This window comes from Plectropomus leopardus, chromosome 16 (assembly GCF_026936395.1).
Source record: "Plectropomus leopardus strain MGB_pleo_1.0 chromosome 16, ASM2693639v1, whole genome shotgun sequence".
Classification (NCBI taxonomy): Eukaryota; Metazoa; Chordata; class Actinopteri; order Perciformes; family Serranidae; genus Plectropomus; species Plectropomus leopardus.
In genome coordinates, this window is record NC_142191.1 from 2,379,540 (window position 1) to 2,396,777 (window position 17,238).

The 17,238-nt window shown below is 40.8% G+C and overlaps 1 protein-coding gene across 1 annotated transcript; it reads right to left on the reverse strand.

The window, feature by feature from the left end:
* Positions 1–2,978: 2,978 nt before the first annotated feature.
* On the reverse strand, positions 2,979–16,421 carry kcnk13b (potassium channel, subfamily K, member 13b). Its single transcript, XM_042503749.2, has 3 exons — positions 15,751–16,421; positions 9,805–10,583; positions 2,979–3,587 (listed from the first exon to the last, which is right to left on the reverse strand). The coding sequence occupies exons 1-3, from the start codon at positions 16,085–16,087 to the stop codon at positions 3,432–3,434; spliced, it is 1,272 nt and encodes a 423-aa protein (XP_042359683.1). The 5' UTR covers positions 16,088–16,421; the 3' UTR covers positions 2,979–3,431.
* Between the last annotated feature and the right edge of the window lie 817 nt (positions 16,422–17,238).

Here is a 17,238-nt window from a genome sequence, read left to right on the forward strand (position 1 = left end):
TTCTGTGTGCCATCTGCGTCTCACCTCCTTCTTCTCAGTTTGTGCTGTGAGCTGAAAAGGATTTTTGCAGCAGATGACTCACAGATATAGTATTCTTACGACTGGAGATCCCTCTCAAAAAAAATAAATAAATCATGACATCCCTGTGCAAAACATTGTAGCTCATTTTTTCATTGCAGGTTTGCAGGGTTGTCATTTTATCAAGACAACATCAGAGAGGTTTGCCTCTCTGCCCCTTTTCTCTGGAAATCAGATTCACTTAATTCAGATTCGCCAGAGCTGAGCCGTTGATGTGACAGGTGGAGCCCGGAGGATTCTCAACGTATAATTTCCTCTCAAATGGATTTATAGAGAGACTGAGGATTATTTTACACCCGGAGACTCAACCGGCTTTGCTTGGTGGAGACTTTTCAAACTGACAGGAGGCCAGCGGCCAGTCGCAGAAGCCACACAGGATTTCAGGATTTTATGACATTTCTAAGATCTCAGGATATTTTTCAGAATTTAGATCATTTTCCGGATTTGAGCACGTTACTTTGATTTAGGACATTTCCAAGATTCTTGGACATTGCTAAGATTTTGGGACATTTCTTGGATTTTAGGATGTCTCTTGAACTTTTCTAGCAAATTAGCACATTTCTAGAATTTAGATAGTTTCAAGTGTTTGGGGCCGTTTCTAGAATTTTGGGATGTTTCTAGGAGTTTACAACATTTCTAGGATTTTAGAACATTTCAAGGATTTTTGGAAATTTACAGGATTTTAGGACATTTCTAGAATTTAAGGGCATTTAAAGGATTTTAGGACACTTTCTAGGTTTTTAGGATGTTTGTAAGATTTTAGGATATTTCTTGGATTTTAGGAAGTTTCTCAGGTTTTGGGACATTTCCAGGAGTTTAGCACATTTCTGATTTTTTGGACAATTCTGAGGACATTTCTCAGATTTTGGTAAGTTTCTTGGATTTCAGGACATTTCTAGGATTTTAGGACATTAGAGTCTTAGCTAGGATCTCTGTCCGGCAGTGTGGGGGAACCTCTACTAGTACTTTTTCTGAAAAACAAGCTCTATTTTGATGCTGTTTTATGAATTCTGGCACCTTATGTATAAAAGTACAAAAACAATTCCCAGTGTGAATCACTTTATTTTTATTTTTGTGAATTAGAAAATTGCTGGGGGGGCACCTATTGGGGATCAGATTTAGCTTGTGGGCCATACATTCAGCATCACTGCTATACCATCTCGTTAAATCAGCATAATATAGTGTCCACCAGTCCTCCTCCACCTTGGCTGCCCTCAGGTTTCACCAATCGTTCTGCAGGCAGGTTATGAACAGTCTCTCTCTTTTGTCCTTTTCGTTTACTGCAAGAAAAACATAAACCTCACACTGCTGAGCTAAAATCAAATAATAAGCCCTGGAGCAACTTGAATCTCTGGATTTATATCGATAACAAACACCTACAGGCCTGGACAACATCAGGGTGTGAAAATGTCCTCGTGTCTGCGTCCGTGCTTGGATAATGTGCAGCAAACCTGAAAGTAAACAGCAGCCTCACGTAATAGGTTTCATCTCAGAGTCCGAACACCATCCATTTAGCTCGAGATAGGGCGGGTTGTTTTGTGATGAGGTTTTTTGGAGAGGGGGGGGTTGTTCTATTTGTCGTGACAATGAGTGAAAGCAGTGCCAAGATGGAAGCTATTGAATGGATGTGGCCATGAAGCATTTGTTTTGGTCAAGAATGATGTGAATGAGGGTGCCATTGAGTGTGAAACAATGTTTTCTGCATTTAAGTTATAGTTCAGATTTGTTGAAGTGGGACTGTATGAGGTACGTATACATAGACAGTATATTACATACAGTAGATGCCAGAAGATACAGAAGATAAGCAATGTACTGCTGTGGAGAGGTCAGCGACACACAATATTTTAGCCACTTAAAACCTCAATATTAGTTGAGTGCACAGTGCATTTAGAATATTTTTAATGCTTTACCTTGATGTCAGACAGTGATTCAAGATGAAGCTGTTAAATTACTCTCTTCAAAGCCAAACTCCATAAAAACCCCCCCCAAAAAACAGCGATTTTACCTCGCTGAACTAAAGAGCTGCAAGTTTTTCCACTGCTTCAATCAATAAGTGTCTTTGTGTTGTTGTGTGACTTTTGCATTTTAAAGGGTTGGTTCAGATTCACAGAAGTCACGTGTTGCCGTTGTCACATGTTGCCGCTTCACAGTGGACTTCTGCGTCTGCATGTTACGCTCTAGGTATCTTTCGGTGTCTGCTTTTGACGTTCTTGGACGGCGCAACCGTGACGTCAATACAAGCACACGGTGGGATTACGCTGCGGGGGGTTGTGTTTAGGCAACAAAAGCACATGGCAACCGATGCTGAGATGTCAACAAACTTGACAACATGCTGGAACGGATAGTTATGTTTGGGCTAAAAGTGCACATGGTAATTTGTAGAAAAAAACATCACATTCAGATGGGAAGCCAACACCAGACTCCTGCATGAAAGTCCGGGGTTTGTTGGATCCATCCACTACCCCTCTCCGGCTCGCCCTATTTGTTCTTCTTATATCACGTCGATACCAGAAGCGTTTCAACCTGATGCTGGTACTTTGGCAGTAGCGATATTCCCGGTGGGGGAGTTTCCGCCGAAACACCCGTCTGACTAATCGTGAGCAGTTCCATTAAATGGAAATGCATGGATTGGCTGTCACAGCTGTCAATCATAGCGGAAAAGCCCCCCTTTGTGTAATTTGATAACTCACTAAAACATGGCTCAGCCCCGTCCACAGCAGAAAACTCTCCGTGTCAGACTCCAGCTTGCTTCTCTAAACATCTATTGTATGTAACACCCTGAATGTAGAGTACCACGTACAACCCCACTTAAAAAAATCTGTATTATTCCATTAAAGGAAAAGATCCAGTTATCCATAAATTGACCAGCTTTACATAATAACTTCTGTCAGACACAAAAGTGTGAAACGCCCATTTTATTAAAGCTATCTTTATGTCAGACACAGTATGGACGAGGGCAGATCCACGGTGAGGACTATGAAGTACTATAGACGAGTGGAAGTTGCGGTTAGGTGTGAAGTGGCGTGTAGTGCATCATGTTTTTAAGGCTTAGATACAAGAGCTCTAGGCAGGCTTTTTTATCACCATGGAAACTGCATTCCTCACGGGGGGAACATGCCAGCACGCTGAGCACCGTCCAGATGTGAGACTCCAGTAAACTATCATGCATCATTCATGGAGCCGTGTTCTTGACGGGAAAGTGTGCTGAGATGGAGGCTGCTGGGGGCGGAAAAAGATGAATTACATGAGTTCAGTCTCGTAGACCACCCGTGGAGGGCCGTCCTCTGTGTCCCTCCTCGTCTCATCCTCTCAGCCTTTTGTGTCCTTTGAAAAGGATCCACGCTGTTTCCCCCCTATCTGTCCACGCTTGTCTCTGCCAGCCGGTTGTTCATGATGCCAAGGGCGCCAACCCCTCCTGAGAACCCGTTCTGACGTGAACTGGAGCTGGACTGGCGCGGGTGCCCAATGGCCATCTCCGAAAGCTGCTTCTGCATAATGGCCAGATTCACCTGCAGGAAAAGAAAAGGAAATCAACAGATGAGGACACATTTGCACAGACTATAGCCACTTTTACATTGTTCAAGGTGGGATTATTACGCCATTATGCCGCCTCTGTGTTCTGTATCAAAGGTACAATCAAAGTATGGTGGGGGGGGGGGGGCATAGTTGCCTCGCCATGGGAGGTAGTAACAGCACTGAAACGGTCTTTGTATAAATCCTGGATCAACATCACTTTTCTTCTTTTCTTTCAGTGTGCATAAAACAGCATCAAAATAGAGCTTGTTTATCAAAAAAGTGTCAGTGGAGGATCCCCCACACCCCCCTGGCTAAGCCTCTCTGGTAGAAAAATCGTAGAAACACTCTAAATCGTAGAAACGTCCAAAAATCCTAAAAGATGTTCTAGAATTCTAGAAACATCCTAAAATATGTTTTAGAAAGGTCCTAAAATCCTGAAAATGTCCTAAAATCCAAAAAAGCCTAAAAATACTAGAAATGTACTAAAATCCTAGATATGTTGTAGAAATGTCCTAAAATCTTCAAAAAATTTCTAAAATCCAAGAAACATGCTAAAATACTAGAAACATCTTAAAATCCTAAAATGTCATAAAATCCTACAAAAGTGCTAAAATCCTAAAAACGTCCTAAACTCTTAGGTTCTGTGTAAAGAGGGCACTTTAGCGTCCTCTCTGAGTAAAGTCTTTGTGTTTGAAGGTGGTGCGTGCAGCCTGTTCAGCCTCGTGAGACAAAGATTAACACATCGTGTCGGCGGCAGGCACGTCTGATTTCACAGGTGTGTCATGAGGCAACCAGATGGTGCGTTTCCTCTCCTTTGGGTGAGTCGATTCATGTGAACAAAGACGACAAATACTGAACAAGTGTGACTGACAGAAACCAGATATTTACTCTCCCACACACCAACCTTTCCCTTTTATTTGTCGCTCTGCGAAACACCGTGCAGAGAATGCACACGCGTGTAATGCTGTTTGTGTTTAGTCAACATTAAATTCAAATGGAAGGGAAATGATTCACAAAATTAGTGTATTTTTAGCCACACCAGCAGCACTTTGATCCAGACTGAGATATCTAAAGATAATACGTGTAATTAATGACAGCTCTGGGGTGGATTTCTAATAAATTTGGTACAGACATTCACCAAATCCCCTTGTAGGCAAGACTCCTTACTTCACTGATCCCCTGACTTTTACTCCGACGCCACTTTTAGACTGACCTTTTTCATTATTACTGAAATGTCTTGACAAATGTTAGATGGATTGTGATAAACTCACTCACTCACTATGAGTTTTAATAACTCTGGTGATTCACCTGATATTTAATCTGGCACAGTCAGAATACAAAGTAATAATCTTGAAGATTTTCATTTTAATAAATATCTGTTAAGTCTCTATCTATCACCAAATTAGGTAAAAGAACGGTGACTCAGCCTACAAACAGCCCACTCATGAAAGTATTGCAATATTTATATATTTGCAGTATTATGATTACACTGCAGTATAGATTCTGCCTGAAGTTATACGTGCACTGTATAAATTAATGAACATAGCTACTGTGACGTCACACATTGGTTTGTGAAATCCTGTTGTGAAACCTTGAGTTCATTATTTTAGCTGTCTCCATTTTGGATTTTTTGGAGCCAGAAGTGACCAAATTTGGACAAGAGGGAGCTCCTGATATCTGCACACAGTAGTTTTAAATCAGACAAAGGGACTTGTTCTTAACTCCACAGGTCTCTCTGCTACAGGCTTTAACAAGGCTAAGAAATGGCACCAGTGACGTTTTTCTAAACAACTTGGCCCATCGGGGCTTCAGGACACTTGGATTAATTTGGACGAGCAGTATGGAGACATTTTGTGGTTTTATTGTGTATTTTTTTCAATGTTTGAATCCTGGTCACCATTTGCTTCAATTGTTTGTGAGATGAGTGTGACGCCTTTTACCCGTGAGCCTTCGGCAATATTTTGTGGACTATAAAACTTCACCCAACTTTCCATCGGCATTAAAACAGGACTGTTGTGGACAGCATGAACAACAGCATGAACAAATTCACTCATAGCTTTTTGTTTTTGCTGTGCCAAAAAAGATTTTAAATGCCCCATCTGGACACCCCTAGAAAAATTTCTTTGGTGCGACTGCCGTTTGACCTTAATTTGTGTAGGGACTGTTTGGCACATTTTACGTGCTTCTCATTCTTCATTTTTTGATAATTTCCGCTGTGTTCATGCATATGGCATAAATTATGCAAAACTGAATATTTTTCTTTAATCTTACGTTATCAATACATCTAAAATACACTGTGTAAATAAAATTGTTAAATTTATACTGTTAAGTGCAAAAAATGCTCCAATGAAACACAAACTACAACTATTGATGTGTCACAATCAATGTTGCTGCTGATCGTTGTCATATCCCAGTCTGTCAGCAGCAAAGAAATAAAAAAATTGCACATAGTGTATTGAAAATAATTCATTTGTTTTTTCATCCAAAAACATAGTGCCATGATCAATAAAAACCTGGCACTTATAGTGTTCAAATTCTGAAAATTAATGAATATTTGATATTTATGATTAGGACTGATATTGGTTAAAATCTCTAAAATATAATTTGAATTAATAATAATTTTTATAGCCTGATTTTGAAAAGCAAAGTCAGTGACAGAGTGGTATGAGTATGAGTATTTGACACTGCACAAAAAATAAAAATGTATAAAAATCAATGTTGCCATTAATCATTGATATTTCCCAGGATTTGACAATATAAAAGAATACTCAGCATGTAGTACTTAGTAAATAATTCATTTTTTGTTTTTTTTTCCATCTAAAAACATAGTGGCATCATGACTAGGGTTAATAAATAATTGATATTTCTGATAAGGACTGATGTTGGTTAAAAAAATAAACTTGAATAAAGTAGAAAATCATATTAATGTAAAATGTTTTTTAAAACCTGATTTTGAAAAGCCAAGTTTACGGCAGAGCGATACACGTGTGTGTGATATTAAAAGCGGGCCCTGAGGGTTACACTCTTAAACCTGAAATGACCACAAAGTAATTTAATTGCATAAAGATATGACATCATCTCGCCGAGGACGACCCTGAGACGATGACCTCATCTTCAGTGTCTAGACCGAGCAGGACCCCATAAAGATGGCTCACTGTTTGGAGATTTGTTTTTAAAGATTCCTCCGCCTACTGCATCCACACCGATGATTGCAATAAATAGATTCTTCATATTGGACGTAACACCGACCCTCAGGCTCTAAAAAGAAATCAAGTTCATGCTGCCACTAAAGTCTGCCCACAGATCATCGGTGTTCAGCTGCGCTTGATTGAAAATGAAAAGGTCGGCATAACACGCTGTGCAGCAGCAGCAGTCTGACTCCAGTGAAATGTCCCCGTCTCTCTCCCTCCGTCCCTTCCTGTCCTCTCTCTCCCTCCGTCCCTTCCTGTCCTCTCTCTCTCTGTTTCCTCTCTGCACAAGTACAATACGTACAAACACGTCAGACTTTATCCATTCATGCTGGGCTCTGATGTTATCAGTCATTCTGCAGCTGAATTAAACTTTGGACGAGTTGTTCTTTTCATTCAAACAGGGAAAGACACATTGTGTTGGTTTTTGTGAGTATTGTAAATCTCAAATCGTTTAATCAGCGTTATGCTGAAGAAAACAAAAGTCAAACGTGCAGACAGTGAGGCTGAACTGACGCACAGCAGCACCTTGAGCTAAATGAATATGTTTTTTTAAAATTGTCATTACATTTAATTATTCATGATCTTTAATGTTTTATATATATATATATATATATATATATATATATATATATATATATATATATATGATTTTTTTCCTTTACACTTTCTATTGTCCTCTGTGTATGTCTTGGTTTTTATTGGATGACTGTTTACTGACTAGTCACTTGTCCTGCTCTTTGTTGTCATTTATCTTTTGTTGTATTTTTCTATAAAATGGTATGTAGTTTTTTTTTAATTTGTTTTTGCTTCATTTTTTCCTCTTTTTTGTTTTTGTTTATTGATTTCAAGTTAAGGGGGCGTCTGTTTGTATTAACTTCTGACTTCTTAACCTCTTGACACTGTTTTTTTATCCATCTGGATTTTATGCAGTTTTTAATTGTTTGTAAAAAACTCAAATTCAAACTAAACTAAACTGAACTAAACTGAACTGAACTGAGCCAAACCAAACAGTCCATCCGGGGTCTTGCAATGTTACAAATATTGCTCTCAATACTGGCCCAATGTCAAAAATAGCTGTTCCATGAGTCTATTGTACACAAAAAGATGGAAAAATAGGGTTCAGGTTGAAATATATCCAGCTTCACCTTTAAGGTACGGTCACCTGGGATGACATGTTAGTCGACTAGATTAACATGTTTCCACATCTTAATGTTCATTTTTCTGTTTAGCGCCTGTGTTAAGCACCAGATTACTCACATCCTCGCCACAGCATCACACCATTTAGTTCTCAAATTTCCCAAGTCAAAACCTTACAGCTCTGTGATCAGAATACTCAGAACGTGTGAAAATTCAGGTTTGGTTTTTTTCACTTCAGAATAATTCTGCAGTGAATGAGCATATTTTTACATTCAGCAGGTCACGCTGCTCACTCGTCTCATCTGAAGAGCAGAGTAGTAGTTATGTAAATCTATGGACAACTGACACCTCTGAGTGGTTTGGAGTGCTGTTGAAGGGTTGATAGTAATGCAGTGAGGCCATCTGTATTCACAGACATTTACACATAATATTAATGTAGTCTGGAAAACAACAGAAATGAACTGCTGCTCACCAGAATGTGAACGCAGGAAGTGCTTATCAAAGATTAATCACACGATGCAACCTCAGTGAGCCTGCTTATGTTCATGCTATTTAGATAGTAGATGATTAAAAGGTCCAGTGTGAAAGATTTCGGGGGTTTTGGTGGCGTCAGGCGGCGAATCCTCTCCTGGTTAGAATTCCTTCAGTGTTCAGGAGGATTTTTTTTACCAGGAGCTGAATTATCACAGAGGTCTTTTCCTCCAAAACAACTGGACCAGCTGATTTAAACAGGTAAAAACACTAAATTAAACACTTTCCTGTTAAAAAATTGGTGGTTTCCCAAAGCGGTTTGGCAAGTCGGGGTAATGTCTCTGATAATTTACCATCCAGACATTCAGGAGGTTTTCATCAGGAGCCAAATTATCCGCAGAGGTCACTTCCTCTCCAGAACCGTCATTTAAACCAGTAAAAACACTAAATGAAGCAATTTTATGTTAAATCTCAGTTTTCCACACTTCGATTTTACAAATATTTCCAACAAAAGGTTTAAAAAAAACATCATGGTTTGTTTTTACATTCATATGGGAGGCAGATAGCTGGGTTTTGTTGGATTATTATTTTGTTACCATTTAAAATTGATGACTTCCACAAAAGATGCCTTTTCACATTAGTGTTTGATGCCGAAATCACTGACCAACAGGCGGTTTATGCCGATGTGAAAGTGAAAATAGGTCGATATAAAAGGCTCATTCAAAGTAACCAAAGTTATCTGATTTTTCGGTGATCATTATTATACTAAAGAAAACATATTATATTCCATTTTGCCAATAAGTTTGACACACTAAATCTTTAACACTGGTTTCTAAAATGAGAAGTACTCAGAGTTTCTGCAGTGACTCTCATGACGCACATGACACTCATTTTTATGGACTTGTTTTTGGTGATGTTGTCTTTTAATTTATTTAAATTAGTTAATTTATTTCCTTTTATTTTGTGGTTTCATTGCTTTTGTTGTTTTTGGACCTTCATTTATATTATTTTATACTGACATTTTGCATCCGGCATCTTGCATTATATGTCCTCTTCGTGTAATTTTATCCAGCTCTATCTAAATTTGTTTTTTTTGGCTTTCTGTTGCTGTATTGCTTTCTTAATATCCCGTTTCTGCTTTTGCTTTGTTTGTCAAAACAGTTTATAAACTCTGTTTTTTCTATATAAATAAAGTTATTATTATTATTGTTGACTGAGAGCAGCGTGAAGAAATAGTTAATGACCGCAGTAACACGAAAACAGGAAACCAGACTATTGACTGAATGACTGTCTGCTGTGACGGTTCGATCAAATGACTGAAGGAGATAACTGAATATTTCACGTGTTATAAAACATGATTTCATCAGACATGTTGATGTCTCACAGCCTGCTGCGGCTCTGACGCTCTCACCTTATTGGCTGCCAGGAAGTCCCTCATGGAGATCATCTCCCCCGACATCCTGCGCCCGGTGTCAGTCTCGCTCTCGTTGATGGCGTCAGTCTCGATGGAGGGGTCCCTGCGGGCGCGCAGGTGTCCCGGGGCCACCACGTTCCTGCGGGGGTGCCGGTGCGGGTGGTGACCCCTCCTGGGGAAACAGCAGCGGCAGGGCGCCTCCAGCCTCCTCAGCAGCCAGTTGAGGACCTGCTTGATGACGATGGAGATGACGTTGAAGAGCGAGTAGATGCAGCAGACGCCCGTCAGGATGAAGAGGAAGTTGCCGAGCCGATACGCCACCGTGGCGTGGCCCTCGTAGACCACCCGCTGGCTGCTCACCATGTCCCCAAAACCGATGGTGCTGAAGGCCACGAAGCAGAAGTACAGCGAGTCCAGGTAGCCCCAGCCCTCGGCGGCCGAGTACATGAGCGAGGCGCAGCAGGACACCAAGATGGCGGCCGCTCCCAGAATGAGCATGACGCAGTACACCGAAGGCTTCCAGCCGGCCAGGTCCTCTCCTTTTCCTCGGCCACTCTCCCCGGCTCTGTTCCCCTCAGAAACCCGCCGGCCGTTTGGCGGCAGCACAGCTTTGTTATGGCGCCGTTCGTAACAGGACTTGAGGACGACGGCGATGACGGTGATGACACGCTCCAGAAAGAGGTTGAAGAAGAGGATCGTGGCCGCGCAGCCGAGCAGGCCGTAAAACATCAGGAAGACTTTTCCTCCGATGGTGGCCGGAGTGGTCATCCCAAACCCTGAAATACACACAGAAACATCGTGAAATAAGCAGAAATCTGCACAGGAATACTGACAGAATGACAGCGAACTAGAATGCACATCTGTATTTTACTGTAATTTCATTGTTTTTTGTGAAATCTATTGTCTCTCCTAGATGAGGGATCCCTCCTCAGCTGTTCTTCCTGAGGTTTCTCCTCAAATAGCAATTCCCTCAACGTGCTCATGAGTTATCAAGTTGGACGCAACAGGTTTGGTTCAGACATGTTCTCAAGTTACGCCTCTCATCCGCGCATCTTGGTGCCGGTACAGGTACCGTCCAGCCGTCTGCCGGTACATAATACGAACGCTAGCGGTTCTGTACAACCACGTTTTCAGCTGATGCCATCCACCGGTGTATAATGCGCGATCACAAAGCATCATGGCGGTTTTTAACACTAGGGCTGTACCCGACTCAGAATTATGTCTGTCAAATCGGATTTGACGGTTCAATACGAATATTCAACGTTTTTTTTTTTTTCCATACAAAGAAAAAAATGTTCAGCAACATTTTTTGCCGACGCTAGATATCAAACAAACATAAGAGACTGTTGTATTAAGTTGCTGTTATCTGTAAATTCAACACTTTGGCCCAAAAGTTCACTCGTCTCTCCTCCTCTGTGCCGCTGCCTGCATGTCCACAGCTCCAAAAAGTGATGTGAAAGTCAAGAGCACTCACTCCGAGCAAAATCAGGGGCCCAAACATCCCCAGAAGCACACCGCACAGCACATTACCAGCAAAAATTAAAACTGCTCGACTTGAAGCAGTCTCAGTCACCTGTAGGGTCTTTGACTTAATATCTGAATCTCTGACTCTCAAGGGGCGGCCCTATTTTACGCGTGTATTTAGCGCTTTCCACGTGTGATCAAATGATCCGAAACACTTGTTAATATCAGGTGGAAACAGGCTCTAAAATAGTTGAGCTACTTGTCCTTCACAGAGGCAAGAATCTCAACAGAAGGAGAGAATAAAATCATTATATTACATAAAAGCATCTCAATGAAAAACGCTCACACACATAATGCAATAAAGGGATTATTGGCAGTGTGTCCGCTGCCTCCAGCTGCTTTGATTTACCATTTAACCAAAACTCTCATCCTCTCTGTCTTTAACGATGTCTAATTACGATCTGCTCTCCTTCTGAGGGTAAATTACACACACACACAACCGCCTCAGTCCTCCGGGTTGCCATTGGTGACGCGCTCCTCTTCTCTCTTCGTCTTTTTGTTGCTCACTCACTTCAAGAGCCGAGGTGTTTTCAGAGCGAGCACATCACGGCAATCAGTCTCAAAGTGTCAGTTTGTGTAACATTTCACTGAGAAGGCCCACTGGGGGCCTCTTCACGTCTCAATTGTACAATTTTCTCTCTTTTTTAAAAGGTAAGAACCCATTAAAACTGGTTTCACTCCGAGGGGAACTGAGACGCCGTCAGTGTGCGCGACTTCTCGTTTGTCTCCTGTGAACTGACAGCTGAACATAATGGGAGTCAAACTGAGAGGTCTCCATCGACTGCAGCAATCTCACTGAAGTCTGTTTCATCCCTCATTTAACACTGAAAGCTCAATGATCCCTTTTCAGTTTGTTTGAACACATATTGTAATTGTTAAGGCGATTATGCCTTGCGCTGTGTTTTGTGCAGCGGCTGTAAAATCTTACATTATGAGAGCACTTTTTCACCAGAAAAACAGAGATAAATGTCTCTGCATCTCAAGAAAAAAAAACCTTGGATTTGTTTTCCTCCGCATTCAGATTTGTTTCAAGGTGCTAATTGAGCTGCAGTTTTCCTTCCAAACACGGCGATAAAGCCAAATGGGATGGATTTAATGGATGTTTTTCTCCCCTCATTGTTTCGTAAGCTCAGTTAAATGTGATGTTGATGAGTCATTTCACCTGTGTAATAAAATACACATGAATAAAAAGAGAAAATAGTGCCACTGTGTCAGTGTGACATCTGTGTCAGGCGTAAAAGCTCTGAGAATGGTTGGTGTTAATGGGGGGGCGCCGCGTTAGTGACAAAATGCAACCACAGTAACTCAAGAAAATCATTTAAATCTGCAGAGCGCTCCAGGAATAAGTCCTAAAACCTGGAAATGAGTTAGCATCTCAGCACCTCCGGTTCCCTCGTCTTGAAATCAGTGTTTTTTGTTGCCTTTTTTAACTGTTTTTTTTTGGGGGGAAAAAGCCTAAAATCAGGTCTGTGGTTAACACAAGCTGAAGAGACATTCACATTTTTTTCTGCGTCATAAAATGCATCAATAAATACCCGACTGTGAACTTTGGTGCTTCTATGTGCCTTTGACCCTTTGATTTCTATTAAAAACATGGACAAAGGCAATGGGCAATGTAACAGGGCTTGGCCCAAAAATAAGTAAGAAATTGTTTGTTTTTGTTTTTTTTAATAAGAGGAATATTACCTGAAAATAAGCAAAGAAAAGTTAAAAACAAAAAAGATAATAATCCATAAAAAGTCATAGAAATTAAAAAAATATTCATGTATACATTTTTGTTCTGTACCATGATTTGATATAATTTTAAAAATGACAAATGTAGCTTTCTGGACATTTTTGGATAATTTTCTAATAAACCGTCAACATTTTAAACATTAATTGTCAGGTTATTTTCTTGTCACCCTTTAATAAATTCTCACAATTTGATGGACATTTCTTGCCAGGTTGGTAATTACCTTGTTTCCACATTTTTCTCCAAAGAAATCAAACCATATTGCCCCAGTTTCAGTTTCAGACAGTTCCTGACTAAGTGAAAAATTTAAAAGGCTGAAAATTAAAGCTTGTGCAAACCCTGTAGTACTTCTAATGTCCACTTGAGGCTGGCTCCAAAACAGAATCAATCCCCATAGACCCCCATGATAACATGCCCAACTTTACAGCAGAAATAAACACGTTTACAGCGTGGTACAAAAAACAAACAAAAACAAAAAAACTGTTTTGGTCTCTAATGTAATGTTTGGGCAGTATCTTAGCATTCACTCCTTGATATCTTCCATAATTTAAAATGGGCAATATCGGCAATATTTGCTCTAAGAGAGCAGAGAAAAATGACAGTGATGAGGTAACCAGTGGCATACAAACATGCACTAACATGCATGCACGGCTGGACCGGCTACCACAACAAACAACAGAGAAGCTCGCATGACAACATACATCTCATCTGCTCATCTCAGAAAAAACACATTTCCCTGAATGTCAAATAAATGGTTTGAATTAGAAAGTAAACCAATCCGTGCACAATGACACCATGTGATTTACTTAGGCCATTTAGGTAAAAAAAGTTTCATTATCATACTAAAACATTTTTTAGACCCCTTTAACACATATCTTAGCTGCTGATAGAACTCATCCAAACCTGTGACAACATTTGAGGTGGATGGAAACCATGAATCACAATATATTCAGTCGAGAACTTGATGCATTTCTGCTCCTTCATCACAATAATTAAAATTTAAATTGTGATGGCCCGTCTAATCAGACTGCCTGTCAAACTGTCAGTCATCACGAATCAACTCACTCTGATCACAGACGCTTTAATGACACTGTCCAGCAGACACCGAGATACAAAAAACAAAACAGTGAGAACAAAAAGAGCAAGATGGTACGAGTCAGAGATATCGACGAGATAAGACCAATCAGTTTATCTTCAGTGTGAGCAGCAGAGCTGCTGGTTAGAGGCTCTTTCTGTTTCTCCCCTCTGTTTGACACACTGACACTGAAACCTCGAGCGCTCTCAGACTGAGCAGCACTGAGATGGAAAACGGCTGTCGAGGACAAATCCTGCACCGATGCAAACGTTAAATTGCCTTTTCTTCTTGGTCTAGTTTTGGTGATCTCACTAAATTACGCTGCATGAGCCGAGTCAAAGGTAAGAAATGTTGCAACACAAATGCACCTTTAAAAATGACTTAAGGTAGATCGAATAAACATATAAAACAACAATAAACATACATGAACAGTTATAGATAGACAGACAGATAGATAGATAGATAGATAGATAGATAGATAGATAGATAGATAGATAGTAGAATGAACTTAATTTCCCACCCCTTCTCATAACTGATTAATAATTTAGATTTTGTTGTGAATTTTAAGATGTTTTCATGGTGTATGTTTTCAGAAAAATATGATAATGAACTGTTTGTTATTTTATAGAGGGGAGGGGTGGTGAAAAAAGGGGGAGGCATGTTAAATATTTTTTAAGTACTTGGGAGGGACAAAGTAAAAGGGTTAAATTTTGTATGTATTTGACAAGCAATTTTTAAAGAAAATATGCCCTCCAAACTCACAGGGTGTGGGTTTGGGAGGCATGTTCTCTTTAAAAATTGCTAATATTACACATTTCTAATCACCAGCAACTGTGAAAACAGAAATTATTGTTGGATTTCAAATTTACAACGGTCCTTGAACACATCATGTGATGAGAGTGAAAAACCAATACTTTTTTCAACTCCAGGATTTCGTCATCAACTTTTAACTTTCAAACATCAAAATTTTAAAATTTAATAACTCATTTTTGATGGAGGGAGGGTTAGCACTTGGGGAGGCTCAAGGAAAAATATTTGTAGCTTCGGGGAGGATAAAAATGTTTTAAATGATTTTAGAAGAACGATTCCGTCATAAAACATAAACTTAGGGGAGGGATATCCATCTTTAAATGGCTGTATTTTATATTTGTTTTACCGCTGAATCGCCAAAATTGCACCATTTATCATAGCCCGAACTGGTAAAAACTGAAATTACCATTGGATTTCCAAATCTCCAGTGGTCCTTAGGGGCATTTTGTGGGACAAATGCAAAAACCATAACCAAACCTGAAAATAAAAGTGATATTTCATCAATATCACTTTTTTCTACCTCCATTAACAGTTTGCAGGGACTAACTGAGTGTAAAACTGAGACCTTTGTCTTCAACTTTTAACTTTCCAAAATCAGAGTTTTAAATTTCATAACTAGTTTAAGGTGGAGGGAGGGTCATGAACTCGGGAAGGCTCTAGGATATTTGTAGCTTTGGGGAGGATCAAAAGAAGTCACACCCTGTCCACTTCCCTCCACTGACAAATAGAGAACAGTCCCTAAAGCTGACTGAAAATTGTATTTGACACAGTTATAATGGACACGTTTGTTTGTCCATCTCACCAATGGTTGACACCACAGTTCCCACGAAGTAAAACGCTCCGGTGAAGTCCCATCGAGGTCTGATCGTGTCCACGCGGATCCCCGCCACGTTCGCCTCCTCGTAGTTCCTCAGGAAGTTGTTGAGGTCCTTCTTGCTGAGGTTGTACTTCTGGCTGAAGTGCTCGAACCTCTGCGCCCAGCGCTCCTTCGCCTCGCGCTCCTTCGGCTGCTCCAGCGCGGAGAACACTGCGGCCCCGCAGAGGAGATAGATGATGATGAACAATGCCAGCAGCAGGAACCTCGCGTTGTCCTCGTTTATTGGACCGGAGCCGCAGCAGCAGCCGCTCCTGCAGGCCATTATGTCTCTGTGGCGCGGCTGTAGTGAGGGACCTGTGGCATGGTGCTGTCGAATAAAACGCACAGTCCTTGACAAAAACAATTTTTTTTATGACAGAAAAGTCCTGCGCGGTGCGATTAAAATGCCCATGCAGGTTGTAATCAAGTTTTCCCAAAGCTGTGGATTTGGCATTTTTCTTACGAGCGTCAAAGTCCAAAAACGCGTCCCCTCACTTCCTCCCCACCGGCTGCACCGACTATCTCTGGGTTGCCAAGATGCTCAGATGAGAGGAGAGAGCCGCGCGACAACCTGTGGATGCAGAGAGTCGCCCTGTCGCGCTCTCTGGTCCTGCCTCTCCAAAGAAGTCCCCACCCCTGAGCGCGCGTTTTACGCACCGCCGATTGACCACCAGCACGCGGATGAATTCACAGCCTCCGTCCTTTCATCGAGTCTGTTCGGTCTGATCTGCCAAACTGCAGCCGCAGTCTCCTCACTTCAGCTCCGGAGTCACATAATGAGTGAAATGTTCCACCTGAACCAAACTTTGGAGGTTTGATTCTGACAATATAGAGCGCGTTTGCATAGTGAGATCAATATGACTTGACCTTTCCGGGGCTCCGGTGGGGGATTCATGCTCCTGCCCGCGCGCTTACCCCGGGACCTTGTGAGCAAATGTCACCACGGAATGACGGCGCGAGATAAATTATTCAGGATCACAGGGACAACAAACGAGCTATTTCTGTAAAACTGGGAATTTAACAACATGATGAGGCGTCAGAGAGCCGCGGACAGAGCGGCAGCTTTTCCAGGTCAACTGAAAGCATCATTAGACATTAGTGGTGACTGTCTATGAGCTTTAAACAGGGGTGTAGGTTTTGTTTCAAAGTTGTGGGGTCCTCCACCAGAAAATTTTGAGCACTTAGTTCATATGTTCAGACAATGTTTTATGCACCAGAACTGTGCATTTCTGGCTTAAGTTAGTTCTTCTATGATTAAAATTATTACAGAATAAAGATAAAATATCAGAAACCAAAGTAGTCCCTCCCCCGCCCCCATTAAATGACAAATAAAATAAATGACAAAACTACATTGTAACTTATAACACAAGGTACAAGATTAAGATCATTAAGGATGTTAGACCACTAAATATTAAACAGTACTGCAACCAACAT